Source organism: Otolemur garnettii, unplaced genomic scaffold, assembly GCF_000181295.1.
Source record: "Otolemur garnettii isolate 467f Iridium unplaced genomic scaffold, OtoGar3 scaffold00054, whole genome shotgun sequence".
Taxonomy (NCBI): Eukaryota; Metazoa; Chordata; class Mammalia; order Primates; family Galagidae; genus Otolemur; species Otolemur garnettii.
The window spans coordinates 4,324,789-4,336,963 of record NW_003852449.1 but is presented as its reverse complement, the minus strand read 5'-3'; the positions used below and the strand labels follow the sequence as shown (position 1 = coordinate 4,336,963).

Below are 12,175 nucleotides of genomic sequence, written 5' to 3'. Positions count from 1 at the left end.
CCCAGCTACTTGGGAGGCTGAGGCAAGAGAATCACCTAAACCCAGGAGTTGGAGGTTGCTGTGAGCTGTGACACCACGGGGCACCCTACCAAAGGGCAATAAAGTGAGACTCTTGTCTCCAAAAAAAAAAGAAAATAGTTTAGACATTTCTCATAAGAGAGCAAATACACTTAAAATATAAAGAAAACTGGATAGAGACCATTTTATTAGTTCATTACTGAACAATACGTGTATTACAGGGCATTCACAGTAATAAGCTTCAGAAGCTAACACTGGACAGAAATAAATTAATACCCAAATAGGTAAGGCTCAACACTAATGAAACTAAAATACTACATCAAAAGTTATTTGCCTAAAGGTATGGCAAACATTTTTCATGATTTTAAGTAATGTTTAATAAACTTTATCTACAGCAAACAGCAAGCTATCGTTTAGAAACAAATTAACAGCATGTGTAACTGAAAACCATGCTATTAAAAAAGGCTTAAAAATCAAGTTTTGAGTTACTGATGTACCCGACCCGTCTGATACATTTTGTTGAAAGCCCTGCAAGTACTCCAATAAATCTGGAAGGCTGCCCATGTGGTTATAGTGGAAAAATATGCTCTCCACCCCTTTCTGTGTGATCTTGGGCAAACACTGAAAACCTCTATGAACAGCTTTCCCAATGACAATATGAGGTAATGCTTAAATCACAAGGTTACTACCAGCTTCCAAGAAGGAAATTTACACAAAGGGCCCAGCATGCAGTATGAGCACCAAAATAACCAGCTCCTTACCTCACAAATGTCCTGAACTCAGAGACAGGACATTTAAATCTCTTAAAAATTCAAGAGATTCAACTCAAAAATTAGAGTCACAAGAAACAAAAAGCAGAGAGAGGGAAAAACACCCTATTAAAGTTAAAAAAGAAAAAACTTTTTAGTAATTTCATTAACATGACAGAACACATTCTGAATACTTTGCCTTTTCTGCAACCTCATGAAGACAGCAAATACAAATACAAAATACAAATGAGCTCTCGGCTCCTCTGCTCTGCGAGCTAAGAGCGATGAGGCTTTGGGCAGCGGCTACAACCGCGACGGTCTGATTTTCACCTAAGTCTGCATCCCCGCAGCAGGACTAAGGGATTCTGCCCCGAGTTCACACAACTTTCAGCAATGTTTGCAAACAGCAGGCACACGTCGACTCACCTAGACGAAGGAAAAGCGTCTCAGTCTAACCACTTTTTACCCCTCTAGCATTAGGTGATCAGCAGTTCCAGTGTTTCCTAGAGTCTCTTCTTTCCAGCACTCAACACCGACAACGCTCAGTCAGGGAACTGGGACGTTTCTTATTGGGGGTGGGGGTGCCCTTGGCGGGGGTACTCTATGGGCTTTCAATCAACGAACACCCCCCCAGAAAAGAAAATGAAAAGCCCAGCATTTCCCAGCGGCCGCCCGCCGCCGCGCACCTGGCCCGACACTCACTCCGCAGCAGAGGCGACGTCTCCTTCTTCACGTACTTCCCCTGCACCTCGGCCGGCTTGGACACCTCGTTTTTTGTTTTCTTTCGGGACAGCATCCTTCTCTCCACGAGGCCGAGACCGCGCCAAGCAGCCTCCCTAGGGCTCCGCGCCGGGCGCCGACTGTCTCCGCCGCCACCTCCGCCGGCGCCGCCGCCTCCTTCCCGCCCGAGCCTTCGCCGCCTGTCCGGAGCCCGGGGTCGCCCGCAGGGACTGCCGCATGTTCGGGGCGCTAAGCGCGCCGGTCGCCGCTCAGTCGCACGCCAGTCCCTTCCCGGAAGTCTGCGCGCTCCGCGAAGCTGCCCGGGGACACCGTAAGGAGAGGCCGGGGACGCCGGGCCAGGGCCATGGTCCCCGCGGGCCGCCTGGTAACCGCTACGGCCGCCGCCGCCACCGCCGCCGCCTACGTCCCGTAAACTTTCCCCGCGGCCGCCGGGAATTCTGGGAGACTCGACGCACTAGCCGCGCCGCCCCGCCCCCAGCCCCCCGCCCTGCCCGGGGCGCGGTCGGGCCCGCGGGACTCGCGCCGGCGCCCTCGGCTAACGGGCCGCCCCGCCCTCCCCCCCGGGGAGAAGCGGGTCCCGCGAACACAGGCGACGAAGGACGAGGCCGGCCAGACCGAGCCCGGGAGGCGGGCGCGCGCTCACGTCGCGGAGCCCCATTTTTTTCTCGGGACCCAAGGAGAGGCGGTGACCCCCATCCCGACGCTGTTCCCGGAATGGTCATTGAGTGAGGACGTCCTTCTTGGAGTTTCCTGAGTTGGTAAACTCAGGTCCTTACAAAAAATGCAGAATGCCGGTAGTGTTGACGGACTAAGACTCTCCGGCTGCTGCTGCATCAAACCATCTGAGTGCCTCTTCTGTTAAAAACATGAATCCTGTTCCATACTAATTAAAGAGAACAGTGGAACATCTCGTAAGGTGACCACCCAAGGGACTGTAACACACTGGTCAGCATACAGAGGTGGTCGCCATAAGGAACTAGGCCTGCTGTACTGATACTTACGTGTGGTGCATGTCCAGCCTATGAAGATTAGGTCAGTTTAAGGAGGTGGTCAGTGTCGGGAGATGGTTATGGAGGTTCCACTGTATTAATTGATCCTCTCCTGTGTGCCAAGGAGTGGGTCCTTCTGATGGAAGAAAAAAACAAAATGGAGTTTCTACTACCTCTATATTTAAGATAAATATTTTGTTGGTGTAATTATTTTATTTCATCATTATTATCATTGCTATTTTTAATAGCCACGTATTTCCTCTTGGAGTAACATATTACAGTCTTAGAATTTGGAGGACTTTGAGCACTAAAGGTCAGGACTGAGAATTTTCTAAAATAGTAGACCCTACTTTCTTCTAATTTACCAGGGCTGCCAAACGTACAGGATAACTTTTGGAAATGTGATAAAATTCATCTCCTAGTGACCAAAATCAAGCCTTTAATAATGGAGAATGCTTTCCCTGAGATGTAAAACATCTCACAAGAGGTCTAAAGCAGTATGTTACAATTAACAAAGGGCACAGAATATTTTACTACACTAAATTAAGAAGATGGTCAAATTTTGTTTTGCCATGAACAAACAAATGAGACACATTACCTGGATCTGTATCTCTGCGTGACTTGATGTTCCCTTGCTACAGAGCTCCCACAATTCAGTCAATCACTAATAAATATCAATGGAGCACCCATTATGCTAGACTGTTCTAGGTGCTTGTGATAGAGCAGTAAACAAAAAGAAAATCCCCGCTGTCATGGGAAACAGACAAAAAGAAAAATAAGCAAAACATGAAAAGGTGACCTTGAAGTTAAGTGACTAAGTGGGGAAATTGGCCATGCAGCTGTTTGAGAAAGCGTATTCCAGGCAGAAGGAACTACGAGTGGCCATGCTTTTGTGGGACTGGAGGAAGTGAGCGGCTCATGTACTGGAGAACATGGGGAGGGACCAATAAGAAATGAAGTCAGGTGACAACAACGGTGAAGGCACACAGGGCTTTATTAGGTCAGTGTAAGGAAAGTCACTTTGAGGTGAGACATGATATGATCTGACTTAATGATTTGGTAGGATTGCTTTGTGTTTAAGAGTATGCTACTTGGGGATAAGGACCCAAGCAGGGGCGTCAGTCAGAAGCTTTTGCTGGCTTGGACCTACATAACAGCAGCAGCGATTATTAAGTGGTTGTATTTTGGACATATTTTAAAGAGAAAGCCAGTAGGGTTCGCTGACAGACTGAATATGTGACAGTAATCAAGAAGTCAAGGATCACTCTCTTGTGCAAGTAAATCTTAGCAGTGAATAGAAAGGAGCTCAAAGGAAGCAGATTGTACTCCTGAGAGTAACATAAGAAAGCAGTTACTTTCAGAATTAAGAACTAGTACTCAAGTGTTGGCAGTGGGAATAGAGGAGTGATGAGAAGGAAATTTCAAGACAATTGGGCTTTATTATTGGAGGGGTATGGAGGGGGAGAGGAAGGAAGTGCCAGGTTCCCACCTAGAGTTCACTGCAGAAGAGAACAAAAGGATATGGTACCCTGTTAAAGCCAACTCTTTACACCTGGAGTTTTCCCAGAGCCTGAAATACAAGATGCCTTTAACATACACAGAGGAAAGAATAAGAATTCTATAGTGTTTTTGTTTGTTTGTTTGTTAAGACAGTCTCACTATGTCACCCTGGGTAGAGTGTGGTGGTGTCACAGCTCACAGCAACCTCAAACTCTTGGGCTTAAGTGATTCTCTTGCCTCAGCCTCCCAAGTAGCTGGGACTACGGGCACCCACCACAATGCCTGGCTGTTTTTTGGTTGCAGTTGTCATTGCTGTTTAGCAGGCCTGGGCTGGGCTTAAACCCGCCAGCTCTGGTGGCCGGTGCCCTGTCCACTGAGCTACGGGCACTGAACCAAGAATTTTATAGTTGAAAAAGAATTTTGAGATGCCCTTGGCTCACTTCATTTTAATCAACATGGAAAGAAAACTAGACAAATTAAGCGTTTTGCTTTCCCTCCAATTACATTCCTGGGTAGTGGCAGACTAGCACCAGAACTGAAGTTTTCAATTTCCATTTGGGGCTTTTTTCTGCTTCATCCCATTAAGACTCCCACTAACGTGAGTCTGGACTGTTTATGACACAGTTGTTTTGAAAGCTATCCATGTTCCCTACAAAGTACTCCCATTTTCAATGCTATTTCAGTTCTTTGAAATTGCAGCAGAGAGAAAGCCTCAATTAGTTGCTTTCTTTAAGACATATAATTTGCCTTTTTATCAAGAAGGGTGCTTTTCAGAATCAGCAATGTAGGCTGCATCAACAGTAGCAATGCACACCAAATATGTGAACTTTGACTCCAAATCCTAAATGCAGAGGCTTTTGAATTCACATCAGTTTTCTAGAAATTCCTGGACTTCTGGGAATTTTTATTAAGGAATTCAGATTTTGCAGCTGTAATTCTCTAAACATTGCCTTTGATAATGCTAATACTGTATTACATAGTAAAGATATTTTCCCCTTGTGGTTACATTCTCCGTGGAGAAAACCAGCAATTAGGGAGCTATTCATGTCCTAACAGTTGTTATTTTATTAATTTAGCATTAACGTTTCTTTTAGAGGAGAGATCCTGGGATAACCTCATGGCTCTCTGGATCTTAGTTTTCTCACCTGAAAATGAAAAAATGAACCATTTGATTTCCAAAATATCTTTCAGTACTGAAGTTTTGTGCCACATAAGCAAAGGAAATATGCAAAAATAAAAAGTTACACTTGTAGGATAATAGGCATTGGCGAGTTTTTCTTCTAAAAAACTATGGGTTTTGTTATTTTATTTTTAGAGACAAGAGTCTCACTTTATTGCCCATGATAGAGTGCTGTGGCGTCATAGCTCACAGCAACCTCCAGTTCTTGGGCTTAGGCGATTCACTTGCCTCAGCCTCCCTAGTAGCTGGGACTACAGGCACCTGCCACAACGCCCAGCTATTTTTTGGTTGCAGTTTGCCAGGGCCGGGTTTGAACCCTCCACCATTGGTATATGGGGCCATTTCCCTACTCACTGAGCCACAGGTGCCGCCTATGTTTTGTTTTTTTAAGTTTTTATTTTTAATTATATTGGGTACATAATAGTTGTGTATCTTTATAGGATACACGTGACATTTTGATACAGGCATACGATGTGAGTTAATCAAATTAGGGTAATTGAATATCCATCATCTCAGGCGTTTGTCACTTCTTTGTGATAGAAATGTTTCAGGGGCTGTGCCTGTGGCTCAGTGAGTAGGGTGCTGGTCCCATATACCGAGGGTGATGGGTTCAAACCTGGCCCCAGCCAAACTGCAACAAGAAAAAGAGAAACATTCCAATTCCACTCTCTTAGTTATTTTAACGGATACCCTAACTTGTTGATTACAGTCACTGTTGTCCTGTCAGATATGGTTTATTCTATCTAACGATATTTTTGCACCCACCTCTATTTTTGTGAACCATCTTCCCTTTATGCCCTCCCCATCCACTTCCCAGCCTCTGGTAGCCATCATCCTATTCTGTCTCCATGAGACCAATTGTTTTTAATATTTAGCTCCCACAAAAATGGTTTCTATTCAAAACCTATTAAAGAAAAATTTAAATTATAAACATTATATAAAATTACCCTTAGCATAAAAATAAAATTTCATGCCAGATTGTTATTGTCAAAGAAAGTTCAAGGTTCATATTCTATTTTGACTTCCTCTTGCTAGAGGCACGTAAAATTTAAAAGGGGGAGCTAACTATTCAATACAGAATTGTCCAAGAAAGAACCAAAATGGAAATAAGCCCTATATACAGAGATGCTTCAGAAAAGGGGGGGTGGGACAGGGAGAGGAGAGGAACTCTCCAACCCACTCTTGTTCATGTAACAAGATAGTTAATCTGTCTCAGAAAGAAGTAATAATTATGCTGAATTGTGCCAATTACACCTCTTAAGCCCCCAAAGGTTTTGCTATTGAAATCCGTGAGGGTAAATTCCTGAGTGTCCTTCAGGCAGAAACTTCAGTTGTTTCCTATGAAGGATAAGGATATGTAATGTCTACACAGGTCTGAAAATATTATTGCTTAATATTAACAGCTAAGTTGTGTTCCCAAACTCCTCTAATGTCTGATGAATCATCTTGAAAATAACACAGAGAACATAAGTAATCCTCTGCCTTCAATAGCTGCTGAAGATTTCACTGGCCATTTTTTTTAATGAGATGGGGTCTTACCATGTTGCCCAGGGTAGCCTCAAACTCCTGGTCTCTAATGATCCTCCCACTTCAGCATCCCCAGTAGCTAGGACTACAGGTGCATGCTACCATGCCTGACCTTTAGGATGACCATCTCTCATTCCTTCCTGGAACCCACTCTCTTCTCTCAGGGTCTTTCTCCTCCTCGTCAAAAACACTCCACTTCCATTGCACATCTTGTGAGAACTTCTCTGTGTCATCTCCTCCTCCTTTTGGGCTGCTTTAGTGAAGGGTCTACTGACTCTTTGTCTGGGCAATAAATTCAACCTCAGAGTGCAAGGTGAACATGACTTGTCAGGAAGGGGGAAGTGAAAAATACTTCTGTTTGAAATATTTTCAAGAAAGAAATTCAAGAAGAATTTCTTCAGTAGAGGCAGAATGCAAAGGATTAAGGAAAAAAATGGGAAGTCCTTTTCCAGTGGAGACTGACCACATAAATATGTCCCTTCTACCTCCTTGAACCCCCAGTTAATTGACAATGAGAGAATATAGAGGGAATAAGCTCATTATCATGAGAACATAAGGAGGCACCACATTAAACATCTGGAAGACAGAGTGATGGGGGAACAGGAGGGGAGGTGGGTGAGGGGAACGGAGTTGGGGGAGGGGAGAGGTAGGGGAGGAGGGAAAGAGATACGAAGCAGCCCAGAGGAAGCTACAGCCTGAAATGCTTGTGAAAGTAAATGCCTCCCAAGGCCTAGAGCAGCGGTTCTCAACCTGTGGGTTGCGACACACAGGAATTGTATTAAAGGGCCGTGGCATTAGGAAGGTTGAGAACCACTGGCCTAGAGAGTCTTGGGACCCACATGTACCTGGTTGAATTAAGGAAAATAGGCATTAACTGAAAACCTCCTATACACAGAATTTTTTTTTTTTTTTTTTTGAGACAGAGCCTCAAGCTGTCCCCCTGGGTAGAGTGCCGTGGCATTACAGCTCACAGCAACCTCCAACTCCTGGGCTCAAGCAAGTCTCCTGCCTCCGCCTCCCAAGTAGCTGGGACCACAGGCGCCCGCCACAACGCCCGGCTTTTTTTTGGTTGCAGCCGTCATTGTTGTTTGGCGGGTCCGGGCTGGGGATTCGAACCCACCACCTTAGGTGTATGTGGCTGGCGCCTTAGCCGGTTGAGCTATAGGCGCCGAGCCCTATACACAGAATTTCAGGCAGCTGGGCACCTATTCCCTAGGAAAGGGATGTTCAGGTTGTTTTTTGGAGAAATCCAAAGTCCCTGTAGCAAAGTCTCGTCATTCTGACAATTGTACATCCTGCAACAGAAGAACCAGCCTATCTCATACAGCAGTCCTCCTGGCAAGAGGCCCCGATCCCTCAGATCACATTCCCAAGTGTTTATTTTTTTAACAAATGTCATTTTTAAATATAAATATGCAATCAAGGAGCACTAGGAATTTTAGGAAAATTTGCAACATGAGTGATACTAAGATAGAAAAATAGACCCCAAAGAAAACAGATAACTCAGAGTATATAGAGTACTTTAAGCAACAGTGATTATTATCATCAACAGATTTAAGAGAGGATAATGTACCCATAAAACATCAACAGGAAGCTTTGGAAAAGCAACAATCAGAAAACCATAGAGAGCTCTTGGAATTTAGTGGCAGGGGTTGCCAAAATAAAATATTCAGAATAAAGTTAGGAAGGTAAAGTTAGGCAAATCTCTTGGGAAAAACAGAACAAAAAGATGGAGATGGGAAATAATTAGGGAAACAGCCTTTAAACCAGAGGCCCAGTATTCTGACAATGTGATTTCCAGAAAGAGATAATAGAGAAAATGGAGGGGATATCATCCAAAATGAATACAAAATTTCTTTTCAGAGATGAAGGAAGGGATTTTCCCAATTGAAAGGGCATCCAAGTGCCTCTCAAAATTGAAGAAAAAAGATGCATATCTCAACATGTCACTGCGAAATTTCAGAACATCATGGAAAAAGGGTTCTGGTGAAAACAAAGGTCAATTATAAAGGAATGAGAATGAGACTAGTGTCAGATTTTTCATCAGAAGAAATTCGCTAGACTATAAACCAATACCTTCAAATGAATGGGGGATAATAAGTTTCAATTTACATTTTCACATCCGTCCAAAATGTCTATCAAAATCCAAATGTCAAAAGCAAGAAGAGAATGGAGATACTGGTGGGACCAAGGGGGATTTTAATGTAATCACATCGTGCCTTGCATTTTCCTGTGTGGATGCATCTTTACAATTTTTAAAGAGTTCAGCATTTTTTAAAATGTAAGCAAATTATGCATTTAGTCAAGACAGGTCTGAACATGACGCTAAATATCAAGATCTGGTGCCTTTGGCCGGTGATCCTGTTTACTGCAGGCTGGAAAGGGTTGAGGAACCAAAAATAACAATCTTGACAAAGAGCAGATTTAGCGGAGTGAGGAAATGTAGGGGTATGAACAGGACGTTGTGGTCGGAGGGGAATTTCAGGGTTTTAGATGACAAATTATCAGGTGTGACCAAGTTAGCCAGGAATTGGAGTCCAGGTAGAAGGAATGAAATCGAGAAAGTTAAAGAATGTGAAAGTAGAAGGTTAGAAGCCGTGGAATACGGTAAAAACAAACTGTGAGCCACTGAAACGGGATGAAGGGAACGTCCTGGAAAATAGCAGAGAAGGAAGAGGAAAGAATCGTATAAATAAAAGGCCTAAAAATAGATTTCTTCCTTATGACTCATGTGTTACTGGGAAGCCTCTGAATTCTTAGAACTTCAACTGAGAATTCCAAATCACTTAGGAGTAATATTCAAATACGATATTTCATTGCTGAGTTTTGCTGTGAAATTCACAGTGCTGTTAGCAGCCCAATGTCCCTAGACAATTGATGTTGAGAGCTTCCACAATAGTCTCCTGTGCACTTAAAGCAAGTATAGACGTGCGGGCTGAGGCGTGATTATCTCAGTTACGATTAGGTGGTAGAACTGTGAATGACCAGCAGTTAAGGATCTTGAGATGGAGATAATTAACTTGAAGTATGCAGGTGGGCGCAGTAGAATCACAAACGTCTTTATGAAGGGAGTCCTGCCACAATGGAAGCAAGAGGTTGGAGTGATGTGAGGAAGGAGTCACCAGCCAAAGATCACAGGTGGCCTCCAGAAACTGAAAAAGTCAAGGAAATAGACTCTCCCCTTGCAGTTTCCAGAAGGAACCAGCCCTTCCAACCCCAGTAAAGCTGCTTTTGGACTTCTGACCTCTACAGCTGTGAGATAATGAATTTGGGTTGCTTTATACTGCTAAGTTTGTGGTAATTTGTTACAGTAGCAATAAGAAACTAATAAAAAGAGTTTGCAAATTATCTCAAAACAAAGCAAAACTGAGCCTCACCTGGGTAGAGTGCCATGGCATCCTAGCTCATAGCAAACTCTTGGCTGAAGTGATCCTCTTGCCTCAATCTCCTGAGTAGCTGGAACTATAGGCACTGGACACAATACCCAGCTCACTTTGTCTATTTTTAGTAGAGATGGGGAGGGGGGTCTTGCTTTTGGTCAGACTGGTCTCGAACTCCCAACCTCAAGAGTTCCTCCAGCCTTGGCCTCCCAGAGTGCTAGGATTACAGGCATGAGCCACTATGCCTGGCCTTCAGTGCAGATATTAAAAAATGCAGGCAGTTCTTGCATCTTGGCTACCAACATGCCATCCAGGCTGAGGAAGACCCAGCAGCTTCAGGGCCACGTGAGCCATGGCCATGGCTGTATTGGCAAGCACAGGAAGCCCCCAGGAGGCTGAGGTGATGCTGGTGGTATGCATCATCACAGGATCAACTTTGACAAATATCACCAGGTTACTTTGGGAAAGTTGGTATGAGGCATTACCACTTAAAGAGAACCAGAGCTATTGTCCAACTGTCAACCTTGATAAATTGTGGATATTGGTCAGTGAGCAGACACAGGTAAATGCTGCCAAAAACAAGACAGGAGTTGCTCCCATCATTGATGTAGTACGATGGGGCTACTACAAAGTTCTGGGGAAGGGGAAACTCCCAAGCAGCCCGTCATTGTGAAGGCCAAATTCTTCAGCACAAGAGCTGAAGAGAAGGTTAAGGGTGTTGGAGGGGCTTGTGTCCTGGTGGCTTGAAGCCACATGGAGGGGAGGTTCATTAAATGCTATTTCCTTGTGAAAAAGAAAACATACAGGCAGAAGTTAGAAGTCACACATCCAGTATGGCCCCAACTATATTTAAAAAGTCAGAAAGGTAATAGTATGCCTAGATTTTAGAGAATCAAGCTGGATGGATATGTGACAACAAATGCATACTTCTTTTAGAGCGAGTGCTTGTGACCTTATAGTTGAATGACTTTTTTTCTTTTGGGTAGATACCCAGTAATGGGATTGCAGGATCAAACAGAAGGTCCACTTTTAGTTGTCTGAGAACTCTCCAGACTTCTTTCCATAAAGGCTGTACCAGTTTGCAGTCTCACCAACAGGGCAGGAGTGCTCCCTTCTCTCCGCACTCACTTCAGCATCTGTTGTTTTGGGACCTTGTGATGTTGGCCTTTCTCACTGGTTTTAGGTGATATCTCAAAGTGGTTTCGATTTGCATTTTTCTAACAATCAGAGATGATAAGCAACTTCAGTAAACTTAATGTTGATATGATACTGTTCTCTAACACCCATTTCCAGTTTTTTCAATTAACCCAATAATGTCTTTTTTTTTTTTTTTTTGGAGACAGAGTCTCACTTTGTTGCCCTTGGTAGAGAGCTGTGGTGTCATAGCTCACAGCAACCTCAAGCTCTTGGGCTCAAGTGATTCTCTTGCCTCAGCCTTCCAAGTAGCTGGGACTACAGGCACCTGCCACAACGCCTGGCTATTGCTTTTTTTTGTTGTTATAGTTGTGTTTTCTATGGCCTTTTAAAAACGTTTCATGACATTGATACCTTTGAATAGTTCTTTTATGGTTCACAGCATTTTTTTTTTTTCTTTCAGTTTTTGGCCAGGGCCAGGTTTGAACTTGCCGCCTCCATTTTATGGGGCCGGCGCCCTATTCCTTGAGCCACAGGCGCCGCCCAGTATTTTAATACTAGATAACAGATAACCCTTGAGTGCCTGGCACTGGTGCTCACTTATTGCTTAAGATCTTGAAGACAGGTCTGACTCCAAACAGGAAATAAAAGTGGTAAGTGCTCCTCTGGGCTGGAATGACTGGTAAGAGTTGTTTATTTCACCTTAACTAACAAAGCATATCCCATTTCTCAGAATTAAATATAGTATGTTACCTTGTTGCCTACGCCTTATAATATTTCACAGGCTCATTTTACGTTTCTCTGTAGGTTTTTCTTTTACTTCTTAAAGATGTCCATTTGTCAAAACTAGCCCTTTCTCCTGATTTGCAAATGAGGCAATGAAACTTTGAATAAAAAGCACTTTTGTGACATGTGACACATTTTATCTGGATGAAATTTAACCTTTTCAATCAACAG

The 12,175-nt window shown here is 43.7% G+C and overlaps 1 protein-coding gene and 1 pseudogene across 1 annotated transcript in view; one reads left to right on the top strand and one right to left on the bottom strand.

The window, feature by feature from the left end:
- Positions 1 to 1,953, bottom strand: part of SAV1 (salvador family WW domain containing protein 1) — a 25,880-nt gene extending 23,927 nt beyond the window's left edge. Inside the window, exon 1 of the mRNA XM_003792150.3 lies at positions 1,470 to 1,953. Coding sequence (XP_003792198.1) covers positions 1,470 to 1,563 — 94 coding nt within the window. The 5' untranslated portion in view covers positions 1,564 to 1,953. The remainder of the gene's footprint in view (positions 1 to 1,469) is intronic.
- An 8,434-nt stretch (positions 1,954 to 10,387) lies between these two features.
- On the top strand, positions 10,388 to 10,873 carry LOC100940405 (annotated as a pseudogene).
- The last annotated feature ends 1,302 nt before the right edge of the window (positions 10,874 to 12,175 follow it).